General features: G+C 34.5%; 1 protein-coding gene across 1 annotated transcript; it reads right to left on the bottom strand.

The window, feature by feature from the left end:
• Window positions 1–2,767: 2,767 nt before the first annotated feature.
• Window positions 2,768–4,607, bottom strand: LOC115951236 (homeobox-leucine zipper protein HOX11). Its single transcript, XM_031068422.1, has 4 exons — window positions 4,196–4,607; window positions 3,714–4,036; window positions 3,522–3,601; window positions 2,768–3,420 (listed from the first exon to the last, which is right to left on the bottom strand). Exons 1-4 carry the CDS (start codon window positions 4,485–4,487, stop codon window positions 3,057–3,059), a joined length of 1,059 nt encoding a protein of 352 aa, XP_030924282.1. The 5' UTR covers window positions 4,488–4,607; the 3' UTR covers window positions 2,768–3,056.
• Window positions 4,608–23,439: the final 18,832 nt, after the last annotated feature.

The raw sequence follows: 23,439 nt of genomic DNA, 5'->3' as shown, positions 1-23,439 counted from the left end.
TTTTCTAGCCTCCACCATTGATTTCTTTACAGTACTGTCTTGAGGTACTGGAAAATTTTAGAAAGACATGGCCAAAGTCACTATTGTTTTAAAGAATGATTGTTGAGGCTAAGTATTTCTAAGGATTAAAAACACAGACACAGTCAATTAAAAAAAATTAGTGCTCTAACAACATGTCATCATCTCCCACCATAGTCTTTTGAAAGATTTAAAAAAATGTGGGCTCTCTTCCATCAATATATGCAAAGCATCATGGTTTATGGCAAAATAAGCTAGTACTTTTGTGACATTATTTGTCTTTGGATAATCAACACTTAACAGCAACATTCCAAGGACCACCATGGTTAATGTCCTCCATGATATGGCCCCAAAGTCTTCTCCAATGCTCAACACACCCCAAAATAACAATTTAATTGCTAACCTCTACATCAAAATTCATGGCAAACCTAAGTAGCTAAATATACAACCATCTATCTTGCTCCCTTATGATTTGTTTGCACGAGAACAAGAAGGTGATGTGAGAGAGGAAGACAGGAAGAAGATGATGATGAGGAGAAGAGTGAAAGTTAATGTTGTGTGTGTGTGTGTGTGTTTTTTTTTCTCCCTTTATTAAGAAGATTTAATGCTTAATTGGCTAATTTCTAGAGAGTAATAATGACATTACCATGAGTGTTTTTAACCTTTAAATCTAATAGTAATCAATGGTTCAAAAAATGTGTAATTCTTGTGAAATTACACCAGATGTAACTTGAACTCATCTCATATTAGAATATGTACAAGATCTAAAATTTGTGAATCTCTATGGGATCTTGAGAAGGGCTTGTCATTTGGCTTGAATACAAATTTCACACTTAGCATTATCATCATGCTCATAAGAAATTAAACCATGCTTGCACATATATTTCAACTTTCAAGTATTTGAAATTTAAATGTGCATAATGACCATTCCATAAAGAAAATTAATTAACAAAATAAGCAGAATGTGCTATAACTTCATTAATAATATCATCACCCCATTTTGACAACATGGGAGACATCAGACATCCTACTATGTTACTAAGTTTTAGCCTCATTCATTTGTCCATACTAGGCTTGTTGCATGTAATGGAGCATATGGTATAGAAGAGTTATTTGTGGCCTTTACAACCCCTTTGATTGACCTCATGGGACTCATAGTGGAATAAGGCATCTTAGGAGGATTGAGCCTTGGATTGGTTATGAAGGCATATAATTGTACTGATGATGGTTCTTTCTTTTTGCATGCTCCACGCCTTGATTTGGTGGCATGGTTCCAACAGAGTGATGCTACGTGCCTCTCTATTGGTCTCACAAAAACGTTGGGTCCTTCTCGTTGTCTTGACTCTTGAATTTTGATTGGCTTTGTCTTTTCTTTGGACCCAAGTTCGCTTTCTGCCTAAACATTGGCAGCAATGGCGGCTACGAGTGCATCCTTGTTTCTTCCTAGTCCTAATCAACATGTAGGCAAAGAGAGGAAACAACAAGCCAGTTATGACCTTTCAAAAAAGAAAAAGAAAGAAGAAGCCAGTTATGACTATATATGATCGATAATCTCTACATTAATGAGTTATAAATGAGTGGAGGCATGAGTTAGGTGAGGAGGGAGAAAGATGGCATAATGAAGGGAAAAACACACACAAACTATAGTTGTTGAGTGTCTAAAAACAGGAGCCCTTTGATGTCATAAATTAATGAAGGGTGGAGTTTGGTGTGTTCAGTTAACGTTGGAGTTTTCTGAATTTTATAGCAACAGTAGGGACGTTGTTAAAATCCTCTACAAAGCAAAAGGGACATCTTTCAACGGATGTCTTGAAGGCATTCGTTTATAAAATACTTTTAAAAAAAAAAATTAATACCAAAAAAAAAAAAAACAATTGCATTTATTTTATAATTTTTAAAATTTTCATAAAAGTAACATCAAAATTTTTAAAAAATTGTTCATTATTTCTGTTTTGTGCCGAGTACGGTAATATGGTCAACTTCTTATTCTGCTTGCTTTGCTTTATTATATCCAGCATGTCTTCTTGTATTGGGCTTTTGCACAGCATTTCTTCCATGGGCTTTGCAAACACTCCAAACCCACTTGAAAAGTTTCCCATAAAGCCTAAAACAGGTAGAACTTCTTTTCGGCTTTTTATTATTATTGATAAACACGATCAAATTCAATTAAAGACTACGACGGTCAATTAGTATTTGTTGGGTTTCTCTCAACCTTCAGGTGGAAATTAGGGTATTAATCTCATGAGAAACATGTTAAATAAAAGGTTGGGTAAAGGGGAGAATTTGTAACTGTATTCTCTTAGGTTTTGACCATTTCGATCGACCTAATGTCCCACAAAATAACCACCTCAACTGATTTTCCAATTGTTTCTCACGTGCTACTTCTCCATACAACTTTTTGCTAGACCGAACCTCCATACTTGTTTATCACCTGCCATGGCCGAGTTACAAATGCCATCACTCGCAGCCTCCTGTAGGTTCCAAGGCTGCCATTACTAGTTGCAAGTAATTTTATTCTTGGGTGGGGGACTAGTAAATTTGCCAGTACCTACAAATTAAACTCCTAGTAGTTCATTTGTTTGCATTGCAATCATACAGCACATAATTTTGTACAGTAGCCCTACTACTAGGGCCCAAAAATATTTTCTTAGGATCCTATGTTCACATAAAATTTCAATCCTTCCTGGTCCCCTTCTAGTTCTTGGCCTCAAGTTGAGAATCCTAGTCCTTGATGCTTCACACCCAAAAAGAATACAGAATAAACAGAAAATTGACAAAGTGAAAGTTACAAATACATATATAGCTAAGAACTTGTTCTAACAAAAATCTTTTGAATTTTCTCATAAATCAACAAATATATATCACCCTTCTAATCTCTCTTTTCTCGCGTCCAAAACTCCATTAACAAGACACAAACTAGAGACAAAAAAAGGTCGCAAAAGAAAGTAGGAAAATGCTCCAAACCAAAAGTATATACAAACAGAAAAAAGTCATGAGTACATTTAATTAGAGACTCGTGACATCGATCTCTCTTTTTCTCATGAAGCTGCTTGGTGAGCTGGGGCCTGTTGCATGTGAGCTTGGACTTGAGAAGAAAAAGGGTATAATCTAGCTTTAGCAAGTGACATAGCCGCTGAATTAGTAGTATTATTGGTGTTGGTGGTGGTGTTGTTGTTGGTGTTCCCATTGGTACCTGAAGTGGTTGTGGTCGTGGTGGCCACGCGTTCACAAGATGGGCACATAGTGAGAGTGGTTGCAGGGAGTTGCATGTAGAAAGGTTGAGAGGTTTTCAAAGCTCTTAGTTCTTGCAGTTCCTTTTGTAACCTCCTATTTTCCTCTGTCAGGGTTTCACAGCACCTCTTTAAATACTCACAATCTACTTCTGTCTGCTTTAGCTTCGTCCTGTAATTTTTGCCAAGAAAAAATATAAGTACAAACTTTTTAAAAAAATATATACACAAAACCCACCAAACATATTAATAAGAATTAAAATAAGCAAATACCTTGCTCTTCTATTTTGAAACCAAACTTCCACCTGCCTAGGACGAAGGTTTAACTGTTTTGCCAGAGCAAGCTTTTGTTTCTGCACATTGATTCATTGCAGGAATAAATAACAAATAAACAAAACTGTCCAATCAATTAATACTTATAACAAAATAGAAATGGGTGTTTAAAATTTGAAGCTTTGGACTTACTGGGTTGAGAGTACTGTGCTCTTTGAAACTCTCTTCAAGAAAAGCAGACTGTTCTTTGGAGAGCCTGAGTTTCTTCCGAGTGGAACCATTTTCCTCATCATCACTCGCCCTTGAACTTGCTCTCTCAGTCTCAATATCCAAATCTCTCTTGCTTCTTCCACCATTTCTTACACAGAAATCCATCTGAAATGATGAAACTGTACTGTTTGGAGAAGACAGCGCTGCCCCATCGTCTGTCTCCTCCGCCGCCGTCGCCACCGTCGGAAACCGGTTCACATCCAACCCTCTTCCCGGTCCATCCGAAGAACCCGGTTCAGATGCCACTGTAGAAAGCAAGTTAAGCCAAATTAATGAGCAAAGCAAGGAAAACCCACAAAAACCCAGATCCTAAATAACCTAATAAAGTTGAAAGAAAGAGATAAAAGAGAGTTAAAAAAAAAACAACAAAAACAAGAGCACAAGGCAAGTGGGGCATTACGTACAGTTATCAGTAAGCCAAGGAAAGCGAAGCTGTGAAGGTTGGTGGGTGCGAAGAACAGGTGTGAAAGGTAGAAGATCAAGCTGAAGTGGTGGATCTGAAGAAACTCTTCTTCTTTCATCACCATCGTCTTCTTCACTCTCACGGGTCTCTCTCGTTTTCTCATCCGATGATCTTGATCCACTACTGGTTCCTAAGCCCATGCAGAACCCAAGATCCTTGTTAGACAACTTAGGAGTTTTGTCAAGAAACGTGAATGGTTTCGGTGCATCACCAAGACTCAAAGCTAGTTCCATGTTGGAAGGAGCAGAAGAGAGAAGAGTAGTACAGAGAGAAGATTGATTGTTTCACAAAGGTTTGGTTTTTTTGAGTTGTTGATGAAAGGGGCTGTGACTTAAAAAGAGACCCTATCCGATAACTTTTTTGTTTTTGTTTTTTTTTTTTTCAATTTTTTTTATATGTATAAAAAAAAATTAAATGCAAACACACGAACAGAACAGAAACCCTAAACACTGGTGCCTTTTTATTTATTTCTTTTTGCCTTGTGCGAGTAAAAGATTGACCGACATATTCAGGTTGACAAGTGCACGTGATTCTATTTAATTATACAAACCGGTTCATACAATGGAGGCAAAGAGAGATTTTGTTTGTCTAAACAACCAAAGCTTTTAAGCATTGGTTTATTAAAAGAATTGAAAATTGGATGTGTTTTTTTTGACTTTTTCTTCCTTGGAAATTTGTGGATATAGAAAAACACAATTTGCCCGAGATATTTTCCTTTTTTGTGTTCCTAGTTTATCACCAACATGGCAAGAGAATGTTTTTATTGAAAATAAAACATACCCGTGGCATTTATGTTACCCTTCCTATAGCATCCTTTAAGTGACCAACGGATCCAAGAGGTTTTTGGAGAAAGAATATATTACTTTCATAATATTTTTATAATAAATTTTAAAAATTTAGACTGATTTTTATTTAAACTCATTAATAATAACTTATTATTTAATATTTGTTATAAGAATGTTTTGAACATAACATTTTTTTATTTATAGAGAAGTGTGAAGAATAGAATTGTGCACGATTCTTATGTATTTGTCGATGTAATAAGTTGTGATTGAAACATGCTCTTATTCATTATTAATATTATTTTTATTCATACAAACAATATATTGTCACATTAACATGTGTAAATAAAATTGTGAATTATTTGTACTTTCTTAGTATTTCTAAGGAAATGTTCAAGTTTGGATCCCTACCCAACATAAGATGTTTAAAAAATGAGGCATTTTTAGAACTTATTAAATAAATAAAGAATAAAAAGAGAGAAGAATTGTTCGTAATTAATGTGATAATAATTACTCCCCATTGTCACTAAATAATTGTGTTCTTACCAAACAAAGGGCCACATATCATCACAATTACTGGAAAATGATAACTCATCCAACGGCTTGCATCATTTGGCCCTGTTGATTCATTGACTATGTTGTTACTGTACATAGTCATCATCGTGACAATGATCATATGAGGAGGGGTGATTAATGTTTTTCTACCAAACCCACAATTATATTGGTTTTGTTTTGTTTGTTTCCAAATGATGGAAAACCAAATTAAGCTAAGGTTTTTTTTGCAGTTTCCGAGTTTAAATTTAATTATCAGTGACGTAATTTGAAACGAAATGACTGATGGCTTGGTCCGCTGACTTACAAGCCAAAACAGTCCACCTATACTGTCCACACGTACACGTGGCAGTCATGAATTGGTTGGGCTAAGACCAATGAAAGTAAGCGTGAAGTGTGAACAGAGAAAAAAAAAAAACATTGGGAAGGATTAGTCACAATGGCACGAGATTTGACCATGATAATATGTGTTTTACTTCGGCAGACAAAACGACCATCTTTTCCTACTCCAAGGAAAGTTCTATTTTTTTAATTTTTTCTTGGCATAATTAAAGGTGGCAACCTTCCTTTTGTGTCTTTTAACATCCATAGCTAGCCATGAATCCTCTTGAAAGTGTTTTTAATTTTTGTTCATAGGATTACAAATTTTTTTTGCGAGCACAATTCTAATCATAACATATTAAAATAGATTATTTATCACTCTCACATAAATATATATTTTTTCTATCATTTCAAAAAAAAAAAAAAAAAAAAAACTGTGACCCAAAATTTGCTAGTCATGAGTTTTTGAATCCTTAAAAGTGTTTTCAAATTTTGTTTCTAGGATTAATTTTTTTTTCCATCAACTTTACCACAATTTTAATATGACATATTATAAGTAAGGGTCATGCTAACGAGTGTCTTAATACATTTTAAGAAAGTTTTAATATCATTTTTATGAGAAATGAAAAAAACTGTCAAAATATTAGGACACTGATTAGCATTTCTCATATAAATAATTGTTTACCGATTTCACATAAATAAGTAATTTTTTTATCTACTATTCACAATGTGTCATTATAATAAAGTTTGAGAAAAAAAAAAAGAAAAAAAGAAGCTAGTTCCAAAATTTGCTCTTCTTTGAAAGTTGAAACTAGAAGAAGAGCCACCAACATATAGGTATCCAATGAAACCATAATAGATGTACTTGGTCCTAGGCATTGGTTTCATTTTATAATTTTTATATAGTATTTGTTTTGGGTGGTGGTGATGTTTGTCGTGATAGTTTGATTAAAACTAAAAGGAGGAGGACGGGGAAGGGAGGGTTGTGTGTGGTCCCACGCGCGTGGGTTAGCTTTTCAAACAAGTCGTAATTAAAATACACATCTAGAGGATGTGACCAGGTCAGATATGTCATGCTTTTGGGATCATTGCAATTATTGAAGTCATGCAGGCTTTAATGATAAGTTGGAGAGGGAGAGAGAAAGTGAGATATATACATAAATATATATATGTATATTAAAAAATATATATATATATATGTATGTGTAAATTATTGGGTGGGTCCCTAGAACCATGGGATAAAGGTGACCCATGGAAAAGCCACACCAACTACTCCTTCCTACATTCCTAATCACCATTTTGGCAATCATTTAGCCATATAGAATTTCAACTAGTGATTTGGTCAAGGCAACTAATTAGGCATAGACAACACTCCTCTTTTTTTTTTTTTTTTCTTTTTTTTTTTTATATGAGTCAAACTATTGAGTATTTATATTATAAATTTGATGAGAAATTATTAAAAAAATCTTGAAGGATACACTATATTTTAGAGATTGATTTTCTTCTTTTAAAAAAAATATTTCAATTCAATGTCATTGTCCATTTTTTGTTAAGGAAGCAAAAATAAATAAATAATAAAATGGGGAACAATTAATTAAATTATGCATCTCAATGATTACAGAAATAGAGAAGGGAGTGAGAAAGCCAATACCTAAATTGGTCTACTTGCTTAATTGGTCACTTATACAATTGAACTGATAAAATCGCATAAAATTGAGTGGGGTTGTTTTGCAACCAGTGCAACTTGGATGAGTTATTTTCACCCAATCAATCTTATAATTGTAACAAAATTATCATTATAAGTCTATTGCAGTACCATTTTCTACTTATCTAATATATAAAATGAGACAATTCAGTAATATACTATAGTTAAAAATTTAAAAGGAAAAAAAAAAGGGGGAAAAAATATAAAAAAAAAAAAGAAGAAGAAAAAGAAGAAGGAACTGCATTGCAGTGTCAGTATTGTTCCTATCTACCTATCCTATTGTGTTATGCATCTGCACCTCTATTTTCATGATTGCAAGTTTGTAGTGTGTAGACCGAAGAGTGAAAATGGCTGATTGTTTTGAGAAGATATTCTCTTGTTAACTTGTCTTTTAAGACATGAAATAGGATTTTATTTAGTAAGACTTGGCTGCAATTGTATGGCATCCTTTTATATTATATAGTATTATTATTTGTGAAATCTTAATTTTGAATTATATTAGGCAGCAGGTTTTTTAGACTTAATTTTAATTGGTAATTTAACCATGCCTATTTTTTCAATTTGAATATTTATTTTATGGTCTCTCAAATTTACTTTCAATTCGACTGGTAACTCATTGATTGAACCAGTAACTCAATGACCCGACTCTAAGAACAAGTACACTGCATGTTTAGGTTTAATAACTATGGACTGAGGCTATAATTATGTAATTTCTTTGAATTTTTATTATAGAAATCATATAAATTGATATGTCAGTGTCATTGATTACAAAATAAAAGTAATTATGATATTTATTTTCTAAGTTGTTGAAGTGGCACCAATCTCAATCATTAAGACATCAGTTTCAAGTAGATTTGGTATTAATTTAATGCAAATTCTATAATTTCTAGCACATATTGTTGGTCCTGTTTTTTTTTTTCTTTTTTTTTTTTTAAGATATCTCAAAATTTGCTTCTTTGAAAAATTAATGGACATAGTTTTAATAAGTTTTTGAACTTACTCTTTACTTTATATCAAAATTTAGTAACTTTTTTTTTATTTTAATAATTCGATAGTTAGTAAAATGTGAGATGTGGGATTGAATTATGGTTCTCCTAATAAAGGAAAGTAAGCTATGCCACTAAGTTATAAATCTCTTCCTCTCAAAAAAAAAGTTATAAATCTCTTGACAACTATTATCATTTGTGTTTAAATTAAAGATAATAATTTTGGAAGCTTATTTTTTATTTGAAAGACAATGTATTAAATAATGTTAGGTCTAGTTAACTGGTATCCTTAGAGCATTTGTTAATTAATAATTTTAGAAAAGTTTTAATACTACTTTCATGGGAGATATTAAAAATGTATAAAAGAAAGTTATTTGCTTTCTTTTTTTCCCATAAAAAGTTTCTAAAATTATTTTATAAACTAATACCCTTAGGGTATTCCTTAACTTTTCCCAATCATGTTTTACTTAGAAAGTCTAGTCTTCTAAAACAAGATCCATAATATAAGATGAAGGGGAGTTCAATTTATTTATTTGACCTAATATAAGTTTGGATTAAAATAAAATTGTTAAAATTTAGTGCAAATTAGATATTTTGCTTTATGTGGAAAAATTTATCCCTTTATTTCTTTAATGAGGTTACTTTGTTATGATTTGGCTTTATAACAATTTAGTTCCGCAAACTTTTCAATCACTATATTTTGACCCCTAAATTTTGATTTAGAATGAAAATTTTAAGAGGTCTCATGTCCCCACATGCGAGAAAATGCATATTTGGGATGGAATGTCAATGACTTTATTTTAGTCCAAAATTTGGGGGTCAAATGTAGTAATTCAAAGTTCTTAAACCAAATTATGGTTCAGTCAAAAAACATGAGGAAATTGAATCCTCACCTCAATTTAAGAAAAGCAATTAATTATCTCCATGTTGATATTTTGATGTTATGATCCAATATTTATGTGAAAGCTGGAAGTATCACATCTCTGTATTTTGAAAATGCTTAATAATTTGTTAGGTAGTAACTAGATTTGCGGATTGCAATTGTATTTATTCATGCTTTTGTTTGACTTCTTGATTTTTTATCATGAGTTAAGGAGTAGAAAATTCATTGCATTAGGACGTTGCTATCATTTGGTCCAACCTAAGAATTTCTTGTACTCAATGCCAAGGGCATTGAATTAACAAATGAAGGTTTTTTCTTTTGAGAATCAATTACCACATTAAGTTTAAATAATGTGTCTTGCATTATTGTTGTTGTTGTTGTAATAAGCCATGCTTTTCCTTTCCAAGCGAGAATTCTGAAAAGAAAGCAGTGAATCCAAAAGTCACCCTAATCAAATTGCATCATGACTTGTATATTGGATGCCCAAACAATCTTATAGTTGAAGGGTTATGACGGATGATCATGATCCTGATCATGCTCAAAAGACACAGAAAAAACCACCAATCATTTGCTAGAAAACATAGTTGAGAGCCTAACTTGATGTTATGAATGGGCATTCACATGTATTTCTGATATAAGATGGCCTTCCACCTGGTCATATTAGGTGAATGGTCCCATTTTGGAATATCTAAAAGCCAATCATTTCATGCATCAATTATGTGATGTTTTGCAGCTCACACAGTAACACCTTCCCTTTTCTAATTAAAAAAGATTGGAAAAGACACTCTGGCCTAGAACGGGTCATAATCTAAGGCATATTTCATTCAATTGGTTAAATGTTCTTTATGAGAAAATGTTCTTTAAATGTTCTATGTGATAGATTATGATTTATGAGCGGTAGAAAAAAATTAGTAAGTTTATGTAAAAATAATAAACAACTCACAATCACACCAAAAATATGATAAAAAAAAAAAAGTTGTGATCCAAAAACCGTTTGTTCTTGTCTCGCACAAAAAAATAAAGAAAGAAAGTATGTATGCTTCTTTGACTAAGTTTTCTACAATCCATACTTATATTTTATGTATACCTAAATTCAAAGTTCTAATCCAAGAATCAGGAACGGGCCAGGACTCCATGTAGTTTGATCTTCGACTTCAAACCTAAAAGTCACGGTTCACATGGTAGGAACGGTTCACATGGTAGGAAAAGTAAATTAAAATTCTGCTGAAGTTTCCACGTTGACTGTCAAAATTAGATTTGTCTCCCAGGAGTCATTATTGAAGGTTTGCGGCTTATATCCTAACATTTTCTCTTTGAGATTATCATTTAGATGACAGCAAATTTCTTTTAGATTGCGTTACAAATTTCCTGTTATATTTTTTATTAGCTTTTAAGATAAGGCTATAATATTCTATTATGATTTGTTGTCGCTAAGGCTGGCTAAGGATGTGATAAGAACGGTTTATTTGACCTGTATGAATTTTGCATTACTTAAAATAGCTTTTATCAAAGGTTTCGATGCATGGGTCACCGCCTTTGACTGTGGACCACCATGGTAGATGATCAAATTTAAGAAGAAAAATGCTATGTTAAAAAACTACAACCACCTTTTTTTTTTCAAAAAAAAAAAGAAGAAGAAGTAAAATAAGAGTAAAGTACTTCATATAATGCAAATCATTAATATGTCATCGATTATCCTGTGATGTCCTGAAATTTTGAGTACAGGAATTAAACCCATATTGTTTTTAATTAAATGATGATATGTCAGATGTATCATGCGAGGAAGTCCAAGTTCTCAAGACAAATTTATTACTTTTACTGGTGCAAAAATGGAGATTGAAGGGAATTCTAAATTAAAAAAAAAAAAAAAACCAAGTTTGTCTGTTGTTTGGATTTGAATGTGGTCCAATATATCATTAATTCTCATAAAGATGCTTTGTCCAAAATCCACGCATATCCCATGAAATACTATTTTTGTTCAGGTACTTGCCAGGCAAGGTGAGGAATGAAAATTTTAAAAAGACTTCGGCCTCTCTTTGTACTCTATTTTATTTTTTTATATATATATATATATATATATATTTATATATATTTTTTCTTTTGGGTTTAGCGACTTTATAAGAGGGTGAACAAATGACAAACTCAGATGGGTGTAGTATAATTTAAAAGATTGGAATATGTGATCTTTGTTCAATAGATAAGGGTATGCATAATGGGTTCATACAATATGTGATAGTTGGGAATTGTGTCATATATAGTATTCTATCTGTATGATGATTTTAATTAATAAATGTGTTTTATTGTTGAAGATTATATGAATTTGATATTATGCATTCATGTGATGAAGACTCCATAGGCTATATTGTATGTAATTTAGGTATATTAATAAGATTAATGTACAAAACATATAAATTATTATTGCATTAAACAGGATTGTTGTGAGTTGTTGTTGTATAAATTACGGTCACTTGAACATAAGAACTCATGATTGATAAGTGCATGATCAATAAAAAGATCAATAAAAAGAGGGTGAACTGAAACATAAATTATAGGATACTTTGATATATATGAAAGTGAAATCTTGTATGATCAATAGCTCGATGTTGCACAATCACATGTTATGTTGTGTCAACACTATTCTTTAAGATAAAATTCATAACCTTTTTACGAGCCAAGAAATATCCCATTGAGATATACTTAATGGAAATTGATTATTAAAGTATCAGGTTCAAAATCTATATACTATGGAATTGGATACCAAAAATATAAGAAATCAAGAGATTAAATTGGAAATCTGTTTCACTAGGTTCAATTTTTTCCTAGTCCAATCTCAAGCTATATATATATGTATATATATATATATATATATAGCATCACAGGGTTGTCGACCACTTAAAAGGTCTTTAATGTGAAAAGAGTCTTTGTTGAGAAAAAATATCTCACTAGGGTGTTGACTTCACAAAGGAAGAGAGACAAGTCAGATTTTTCTTGTCCTTTCTATCTTACATGAGTCTAGGGAATTTTCAACATAGGAAGATTCCACCCCTGTTGATATAGTCATTGAGATGAAAACCAATGAGATAGAAGAGTTTATTTGCAAATGATGATGCCGTAATATCACCAGTGAGCAACACAATCCACGCTCGCTCCCGCTAACAACCTGCAAGAAGAAAAAGTGATCTCCCCGTGGGCACCGGTGTGGTGTCAACCAAATACCCTCCGACGGTCAAATTAGAACTGTTTTCAACTCTAGAGTGCTAGAGAGGGTAAAATTATGCGTACTTTGATTCGTGAGCGTATTGTAGCTTTTATAGTAGAAGAAAGTCGGCTTCTCTTCCTTGGACTAGAAGCCTTTTCCTTATGGGAATCCCTTTGAGTAATCCCAAACGTGATGAACAAGACATTTCCTTGTAGAGGGGATCAGCGCGCGTATTTTCCGGAATGTTCCTTGTGCTAGGTTTCTAGTTCCCTTGGAGACCATACGTGCGTGCCAAGAGTATGGAACTGCTCTAGGCTACTGGGCTCTACCATTGCCTGCCCATGGGCTCGGATCCGTCAGGCCCAATGTCGTGAAAGTCCATTGAGCTAATTTTTGCCCATTCAGCAAAGATCTTTTTCTTTGTTGTTATGTATTTTCTTGTTACAAGTTTTAAATTCATTGTTTTACGTGGTATATATACGCAAAAATAGAAGTAGATTCTATTTTAATTTTGATGTGTTCAATATGTATGAGATGCATATAGCTTTTCAAAAATGATCATTTCTGTTCATATTAGAATGGACAAAAGTGGTGATCCTTTAAACAAAAAAAAAAAAAAAAAACTTAATCCCAAAAGAAAATACGAAATATCTTACCATAGACATTATCTGTTGTTGAAGATTGTTTAGTTTGTGATTAGTTTAGTCTGATTTGTAACACTATGTACATAAAACTACATGTAGTAGTTGTGAGCAAAACGACCGCAAAACGACCTGTTGTTTAGTAATATACATAGTTGGCTAGTTTGTTAATACTATAGATGACATGTGTATAGCTGCTATAGGTTGTATTGTTAGTTTTTTTTGTTACTCTTTGCCGCCTCTATATATGTTATGTAAGGAACAAAGCAAGCTAATTATATAGAAATTCATTACTTCAATCTCTGCTTATTGCTCTTCATCTCTTTCCTTGTGTACTAAGCATTCCACCATTGCAGAAGCTTAGGTTTGTGAATGATTTTCAACATTGTATCAGAGCTAGAACTAATCTCAGAGAATCAATTCGTTCATCTAGTATTCTCTAAACTTTCCTAGTTCAATTTCTCTTTTGTAGTTTTAGTGCTTTCTCGTGAATCAAGCAAATTTTCATCTATGTTCTTCTGATTCTTGCACTTGCACTGTTGTTTGTATTCTGAATCTTGATCTAGGGTTTTCGATTGCTTGATTGGAAATTCGTTACTTGATTCTTGATTTAGGGTTCTTCAATTGCTTAATTGTAGACTCTGTTTCTTCGATTCTTGGATTCATTTTTCTGAGATTGATTCTTTGTGATCAAGAAGGTTTCTTGGTTGATTTGAGACTGTTGTTTGGATTTCCTTTACATTGCAAATGGCTAATACTGCTTCTAGTTCTTATGTACCTATTGTTCAACCATGGGAAAATCCTTCTAGTCCTTATTTCTTGACTAGTAGTGATAATCCTGGTGTGTCCCTTGTTGTGGAACGACTCACTGAAGACAATTACAATACCTAGAGTAGGGCAATGTTGATCTCATTAGATGCTAAAACTAAGATTGGGTTCATTGATGGTTTAATTCCAAAACCTCAATCACCTTATCATCCATGCTATGCAGCTTGGTGTAAGTGTAACAGCATAGTGTTAGCATGGTTATTCAATTCAATCTCAAAGGATTTACAACCTAGTGTGGTCTATTTTAAAACAGCAAGGGAGTTTTGGGTTGATTTGCAATATAAGTATTCACAAGGTAATGGTCCTAGAATCTTTGAGGTAAGAAAAGAAGCTAGTTCTTTGGCTCAAGAGGATATGACTATTAATGCCTATTACACCAAATTCAAGGGTATTTGGGATGAGTTTACCACTTACAGAAATTGCACTTGTGGTCATCAAGTGGTAGATTGCACAATGTCTTTCTTAATGGGGCTAAATGACACATATTCTACAGTGAGAGGACAGATTTTGCTCATGGATCATATTCCTCCTTCGAGCAAGGTTTTCTCCCTTTTGCTTCAAGATGAAAAGCAAAGGAAAGTTGGGGCGGGTAAGAAGATTCGAGTTGATACTACAACAGTCTTGGCAGCATTGGGGAACAAGAACAATGCCAAGAATTTCAACAAGAACAAGCCTGGAAGGCCTTAGTGTACTCACTCCAGTGCCATAGGGCATATGGTAGACAAATGTTACAAACTACATGGTTACCCACCTGGCTATAAATTCAAGAATAAGGCTAGTACAACCGCTTTTGCCAACTCTACTTTTGCTGTTGAAGAAGGTTAAAGTGAAGGTGTTTCTTTGACCAAGGCAGAATATCAACAATTGATAGGGTTGTTGAATTCTCAATGCCATTTTGGTACTCAAGCTCCACCAGAAGCTGTTGTGGAGACTCCTCAGGTTGCTAATATCATTACACAGCCTTCAATTGGAATTCAAGGTCATGAGCTCACAGGTATTTGCTCCTTTCCATCTCTAGAGTATTTTGTGTTTTCTTCCACTGTTAACACTTCTCACATCAATCCTATTGATTGGATTCTTGATAGTGGGGCCACGGATCACATGGTCCATTCACTCACTTTCCTTAAAACCATTACTACTTCAGTCCAATTTTTAGTTAGATTGCCTAATGGAGACATGGCCAAAGTCACACACATAGGAACTGTGCAAGTGTCAGCTTCCTTAATACTTGAAAATGTCCTTTGCATTCCATCCTTTTCTTTCAACCTTGTTTCCATAAGTAAATTGACTCACAATCCTTCATGTTGCTGCAAGGAGGTCTCTATACTTTGTAGAATTCTACTCAAGTTGCTTTGCCCGAGTCTGTTTCTGAAGTCCTGTCCAAATTGTCTTCTCATTTTTACGTCAATAATGTCCATTCTTGTACTTTTGTTTCTACAAAAGCTGTTTTTAGGCTATGGCATTGCAAGTTAGGTCATCCTTCTTCACAAAGACTAGCTTTGATAAAAAACATTGTACCTGCTTTCAATTCTTGCAATGAAAATAAATCTTTTGAGTGCAATGTTTGTCCTTTAGCTAAATAAAAAAGGTTACCTTTTCCTCATTCTGTGATTGCATCATCTTCTTGTTTTGATTTAGTTCATGCTGATATTTGGGGACCTTTTTCAACTCCTACCTTGACTAGTTCTAAGTACTTTCTTACCCTGGTGGATGATTATAGTAGGTGCACTTGGGTTTGCTTAATGAAACATAAATTTGATTCATCCTTGCTGGTACAATCTTTCTTTAACATGATCCTCAATCAATTTAAAACATCTATCAAGGTACTCAGAACTGGCAATGGTCCTAAGTTTGCTATTAATTCATTTTATGCTTCTACTGGTGTTGTATATCAGCTGTCTTGTGTTGAAACAGCACAGCAAAATGTAGTGGTTGAAAGAAAACACCAACACCTTTTGAATGTTGCTAGAGCATTAAGGTTTCAAGCAAACTTACCATTGAAATTCTGGGGGGATTGCATTTTGACTGCCATATACGTTATCAATAGGATACCTAGTCCATTTCTACATGATTTAACTCCTTATGAAAAATTGTTGGGTCATCCTCCCACTTATGATCATCTTAGGGTATTTGGTTGCTTGTGCTTTGCTTCCACATTGCATAGGAATGGAACCAAATTTGATCCTAGAGCCAATGCTTGCATTTTCCTTGGTTATCCCTTTGGTTCAAAAGGTTACAAATTGTATGATTTGTCTACTAAGTCTTGTTTCATTTCTAGGGATGTTGTCTTTAGGGAGTCTATATTTCCTTTTAAACATTGGACATCCAAATCTATGTCTTCCTCTTTTCCCATCAATCATTCTACGCTTCCCTCTCAGCCAATGGTTCCAGATGATTCGCAAGTTCATGTACCATTGGTTTCTGCATAATTTTCCCTTTCATTATCTGCTGATGACATTGCTGTTCCACCTGATGAGCTTCCTGATTTGGTTCATCCTGATCAAGTTGCTTCTAATGCTGATCAAATAGATTCAAGTCCCACTTTTATTTCTGATGTTCCTCTTCTTGCCACTGATGCTCTTGCCCTTCCTTTCACTGCTCCTACACCTCTTAGAAGGTCTAATAAACCTTATAATCCTCCTACCTACCTTCATGACTACCATTGCAACCTTGTTTTTGCACATGTATTGGCCTCAGCTTCCTTCACTCAATCACATGAATCCAATGCTACTAGTAACTCAGGTATTCTTCCACTGTTTCATATAGCAAATTGTCCACTCCACATAGACTATTTTCTGTTGCCTTATTTGTTGCTAAAGAACCAGATTCCTATGCTTAAGCCTTGAAAGATCCTTTGTGGCAAAAGCTGCAATGAAGGCTGAAATTGATGCTTTTCAAGTTAATCATACCTGGGTTATGACTAAGTTGCCTCTTGGTAAAGTCCCTATTGGATGCAAGTGGGTGTGTACAAGGTTAAACTCAAGGCAGATGGTTCTATTAAAAGGTACAAGGCTAGATTAGTTGCCAAAGGCTTCACAAAGACTGAAGGGGTTGATTTTTATGAAACTTTCTCTCTTTTTGTGAAGTTTGCAATTGTTAGAACCTTGTTAGCATCGGCTGCTGTCTATGGTTGGCATCTCACTCAATTGGATGTCAATAATGTCTTTCTCCATGGGGATTTGGATGAAGAAGTATATATGCTTCCTCCACCAGGTTTTGGCAGCAATGGGGAGGTATGTAGGTTAACAAAGTCCTTATATGGGCTTAAGTAAGCTAGCAGGCAATGGTTTGCCAAATTGTCATCCACCATTGTTGACCTTGGTGTTCTTTAATCAAAATCAGATTATTCTGTTTTTACTAGGGTCAATAAAGGTTCGATCATCTTTCTTTTGATCTATGTGGATGATATACTAATTGCTAGTAATGATGTAGATGCTCTAAATATCTTCAAGCAATTCCTAGACAATAAGTTCAAACTCAAGGACCTAGGCACTTTGAAGTATTTTCTAGGTCTTGAAGCTGCTAGAACTACCAAAGGGCTGTCCTTATGTCAAAGAAAATTATAACTTAGAGCTTCTATTTGACACTGGTTTATTGGCAAGCAAACCTGCAAAGATACCAATGGAGCAATCTGCCAAATTCAGTAGTTCTATTGGTGAAGATGTTCTTGATCCTGCTCATTATAGAAGATTAATAGGCAAGTTGCTTTACTTGACACTTACAAGGCCTGACATTTGTTATGCAGTGCACAAATTAAGCCAATTCATGGCGGCCCCTAAAGTGCCTCATCTGCAAGCTGCTTATAGAATTCTTAAGTATTTGAAAAAGAGTCCAGGACAAGACTTATTCTTATCTACAGAATCAGAATTATGGCTTAAGTCATATTGTGATGCTAACTGGGTAGCATGTCTAGACACTAAGAGATCAATTTTTGGGTTTTGTATTTTTCTTGGTGATTCCTTGATCTCTTGGAAGTGTAAAAAAGAGTATGTAGTGTCTAGATCTTCAGTAGAATCTGAGTATAGGGCTATGGCCACAATAACAAGTGAGATAGTATGGCTCATAGCATTGCTCAAGACTTTTGGTTTTAGACCACAAACAAGCAGCTTCCCTTTACTGTGACAACAGGGTAGCTTTGTACATTGTAGCCAATCCCGTGTACCATGAAAGAACAAAACACATTGAAGTTGATTGCCATTTTATTCGAGAAAAGATTCAAGATGGTACAATCAACACATTCAATGTTCCCTCAAGACATCAAGTTGCAGACTTCTTCACTAAAGCACTTGGGCACAAACAGTTTCATTATCTTTTGTCCAAGATGAACCTAATTAATATATATGGTTCATCTTGAGGGGAGTGTTGAAGATTGTTTAGTTTGTGATTAGTTTAGTCTGATTTGTAACACTGTGTACATAAAACTACATGTAGTAGTTGTGAGCAGAATGACCTGTAGTTTAGTAATATACATGGTTAGTTGGTTAATACTATAGATGACATATGTATAGCAGCTATAGGTTGTATAGTTAGTTTTTCTGTTACTCTTTGCTGCCTCTGTATCTGTTATACAAGGAGCAGAGCACGCTAATTATCAATATAGAAATTCATCCCTTCATCTCTTTCCTTGTGTACTGAGCATTCCACCATTGCAGAAGCTTAGGTTTGTGAATGATTTTCAACATCTGTGATGCTTTTAAATTGCCACCCCAATATATATATATATATATATATATGAAATACATATTTTTTGGTTATTACTTATTATTAAACTCCCTCATTTCGTTCAAGTTACACCTGGTGTAATTCTATAAGAGTTACACATTTTTTTTAACCATAGATCTTCATAAGATCTAAGGGTGAAAAATACACAAATGCCACATCATCAATATTCTATTTATTCAGTAAAAAAAATTTATTCTATCTAAAAATTAATGAGTCACTTGCCTCCACATTAATTTCCCTAAAATCAATGTTTCTCTCTTTAAAGTTTAAATCTAAAAACCTTCTCTCCCTAAACTCATTTCCATTCTCTATGGATCCACCGCTCATATCAATTTTTGGTTATTGCTATTTTCAAATTATCATGTGATAATCTCAGCTTGTTTATGCTAAGGTAGAAAAAAAACTGTATACCTCTCTTCTTCACTTATGAGTTTTCCAGTGGTGAAAGTTGGTGCCTTAAAATCCATAATTTAATTATTTTCCTAAAGTCATAGCATCTCTAATTCAACAATCCAATTATAAGTACTTTTCCTTATGCAAATCCTTAAATATGGAAGCTCAAGCCAAAGAATGTCGTAATGGCCCTTTTCAATCTCTTAACACACCCAATTAATCTTCATATCATTTTTGAAACAAAACCAACCCATTCAATTTCCTTTTAGAGAGAGAGAGAGAGAGAGAGAGACTTCAAAAATTGTTGAAAAATGCAATGCTCTCATATAGGAGGTTTCAATGAAAGAAGTATTTCCTTGACATCAGAAGAAGGTGGAATGCTTGCAAAGAAGGGGTAATACTGCCAATGGACTAAGCATGGAAATCTATTTTTGATCTTTCCCCTTTTTAACCTTATCTATTCCAAAATTTCTACATCTACACACACACACCAAAAAAAAAAAAAAAAAGAAAAAGACCCAAAAAAACCAAGAATTACTAATGAAGAAAAAACAAGTTTTTGCACAAAACTATTCCACCACGGCCTCATCGTGGTTTTGGATCCTCCACCACAAGCACAAGCATCTTCTCCCTTTGCACCCAGTTGGGTTTATCATAGCCTGCACAACTCAACTATTAGCAAGGCATTGGAGAGTGTGGACTAGAGTCGTGGAGAAGAAGGTGAGTTTAGAGAGAGAAGCTGTTCAGGTTTAGACTTTAAGGGAGAAGTGTTGATTTTAGGGAAATTAATGTGGGGGCAAGTGACTCTGTTATTTTTGGACAGAATATTGATGAGGTGGCATTTGTGTATTTTTCACCCTGAGATCTTATATAGATCTACGGTTTAAAAAATGTGTAACTCTCATAGAGTTACATCAGGTGTAACTTTCATAAAGTTACACCAAGTATAACTTGAACTCATCTCATACATATATATATATATATATATATTGGATCTGGTTATAACAATATAACAATTTGATCTTTAGTCTATCTAGGGAAACTTGATTATGTTTCCTATAGACGATGATAATTGACAATATAATTGATTGTTGTAGACACATTGTTCATGAACACCTGCAAAAAGGAGAACAAAAAAAAAAAACAAAAAAAAAAGGAAGATGAAGGGAAGAGGAAAAGTCAAAGATTCGTTGGGTTGGTGCTAGTAGAGGACTCTCTAATGCTTAAGTTAACAAAGGGTTTTTAAGGGAGGAGAAGAGTTATTCTATAGGATTTCCATATCATACATTTTCTAAAGCTGCCTCCCTTTTTCATGAGACACATCTTTAGTCCAATGTTGGACACGTGTTTGCATCGCATCATGTCCAGTGCATTGATGCGCTGAACATAAGTTTAACCCTTTTCATGCTCTTAGGGGAGTGAATCTCTCCATTATTTTAGCATGGAACTTAAATTTAAATTAAACATTATTTTGGTTATGATAATCGTGGATGATAGGGATATGATACAAGAATCTTTCTGGGGAGGTTGATTTAATCAAGTTTTCATTTGGAATCATGGTAGATAGTAATGTTTTCCTACTAGAGAAACCAAAAATAAAAATGAATGCATGAAGAATAAAAATAGTGTCTATTTGGTGTTAACAATAAAAATATACATTAATTATTTTTTTTAGGGAAATGCTAACGAGTACCCTTAGGGTACTGGTTAAGAATCTAGTTAAAGAAAGTTTTTATGGAAAAAGAAAAAAAAAAAAGCAATTAATGTTTTGATAGTTTTTTTTCATTTTCTATAAAAGTGATATCAAAACTTTTTTTAATTGGATTCTTAACCAGTGCCCTAAAGGCATTCATTAGCATGACCATTTTTTTTTTAATACTTTTCGCTATTTTTCAAGAGCCTTATAATTCAACTGGTTCGTACTTCTTGATATTTCTAACGGAGATATTCAATATTCAAATCCCCCACCTCTAACTATCTATCTATCTATCTATATATATATATATATATATATATATAAATTTAACATAACATTTTTTAAATCCTGAAAAATCATCTATGATTGATTTCATACTAAGTTTTGCAATAATTTTATTGGCTCTATCTCAAGACTCAAGAGTCTACCCTAAATTTTTACATATAAATACAATTATGTTATCATATCCTATATCAAACCTAATTCTGATTTTTTTTTTCCTTCTAAAAAAGCAATTTCGAAAACAGAAAAATGATGAATTGATGACTATAACAACGAGATGAAATAGATAAAATATTATGTAAAAACTTAATTATAAATTATTAAAATAATTTGAGGCATTGGTCCCAAAGTAGTTATGTTGTTTCATACTTGCATGTAAGAACAATCATTTCAATTTTATTTTTTTATGTTTCTGGTATACTGTTCAAGTTATTTGCTGATGTATTCAACAATGCTAATTGTGGCACTTTTAGTGCCGAAAAGAACATGATTGTGGCATTCAATGTGTCATAATAATAATGGGTATTAATGCATTATAGTGATAAGGATACGTACTATAGTTGAGTATTTGTCATGATTTTTTTCATAATAAAAAGTCCAAACCTTCTCTCATTGTCAGTAGACCTACATTAAAAATCAATTAATGTATTATCGTGATAATAAAAAAAAAAATTATCATGAAATAGATGCTGTAAGGACACGATTCCTTTGCGGCCTATTAACATTTTTGGGCTCACACACGAAAGATCCCTCACAATATGATTTGTAGAGAGTGGGCTTGAAAAGCTTGGGTTTGGTCGCGGGGCGATGTTCCGATCCTGATTTTGGAGGGATTCCTATAGGAAAAGGAGTTTGGCTTGAACATTTAAGCCCTAAGGCGTCGCACCCTATGGGATGGGACTCCTCGGAGTTGATCCGAGGACCATTGAGGCCTTATCCCGGTTACCCAACGACGGACTTTCTTCAGTGAAGTCCGGTGTTGTTGAGAGGTTCTCCCCCATGTAGTCTTTCTTTTTCGGAGGTGGGATGGGGCCCCCCTTAGATTTACTTACTTTCTTCTTTTATACTTATCTGCGTTAATTGTCCTTCGTCCACGTGTAAGGTCAATCTTTACAAGACTGATATTTGTCCCATCAGTCTAATCCCAGAATTGTTGGGGATGGTTGATAAGGCTGCAGAGTACAACTCTGTCAGGTGTTGGGTCTTATCTGGAAGGGTAGTAAGGATAACTTCCCCAAGATATTTTGGATCTCCTTACAAATTCGTCCCTATACCAGTTTTACCCCTTTATTCCGGTGGGATTCAGGATCTGCCGAGGACTGAACTGTCCTCGGCTGCCTCCCAAAATTGTTTTGTGCTCTGTATTGTAGAGCTTGGGCCACAGTTCTCCTCGGCTCGGGCCTTTGGACTCTCTAAGGGCAAATGGGCCTGGTCCATGAATTATTGGGCCCCACAATAGCCCCTCAAAACCCTTCTATCCGACTTCCGGGTTGGGAATGAGGGTTTTGGCAAACCCGGGCCATTAATGTGGCTTATTTAGTTCAACCCCGCATTTATGTGAACGGTTTTCCACCTGTCCAGGAAGTTAGCCGGTTTTCAAGGGATTCCGTTTAATCTACTCGTGATCTACTCCTGCCGCTTGGCTGTCCCAGACGCGCCCTTAATGAATCCCCTTTACGAGGCTCATTTATGTCCGGCGGCTCATCTGATAAGGTGGGGAAATGGAACGGACGCCTCTTTTTTCTTCAGATTCTTTAGGAAACTAGAATGCATTTAATACCCTCCGTTTTGCCCTTCTTATAAGAAGGCAAGCAGGAGGCCATCACTTTCGTGCAGACCCCTTTCCTTCCTTCTGAGATCTGAAACTCGTAGCCTCCTTTAGCGTCTGCTTAGCCCGTTTGTTATACACCATATCAGTATACGCCTACCATAACGAATGAGGAAGGAACCATGCCCCTCCTCAAAACACCATGTTCTGGTAAAGTTTGAAATGGCTCGATCAGGGCAAGGGTGGCGCAGACTTAAGATCTGTCCCGCCTCTCTTTCAGCCAAAATCCGAAGCAGGGGCTCGTCACGTCGAATTCTCGGCGTGACTGAGTCGAGAACACCCAATATCAGCACCACCCAGCTCCTCACGAGCGTACCTAACATGGCACCAGTGTGTTAGGAGTCAGGGCTGAGGCAGAGGCGAAGTG

This window comes from Quercus lobata, chromosome 7 (genome assembly GCF_001633185.2).
Source record: "Quercus lobata isolate SW786 chromosome 7, ValleyOak3.0 Primary Assembly, whole genome shotgun sequence".
NCBI lineage: Eukaryota > Viridiplantae > Streptophyta > Magnoliopsida > Fagales > Fagaceae > Quercus > Quercus lobata.
This window is presented reverse-complemented; position numbering and strand designations above follow the sequence as displayed.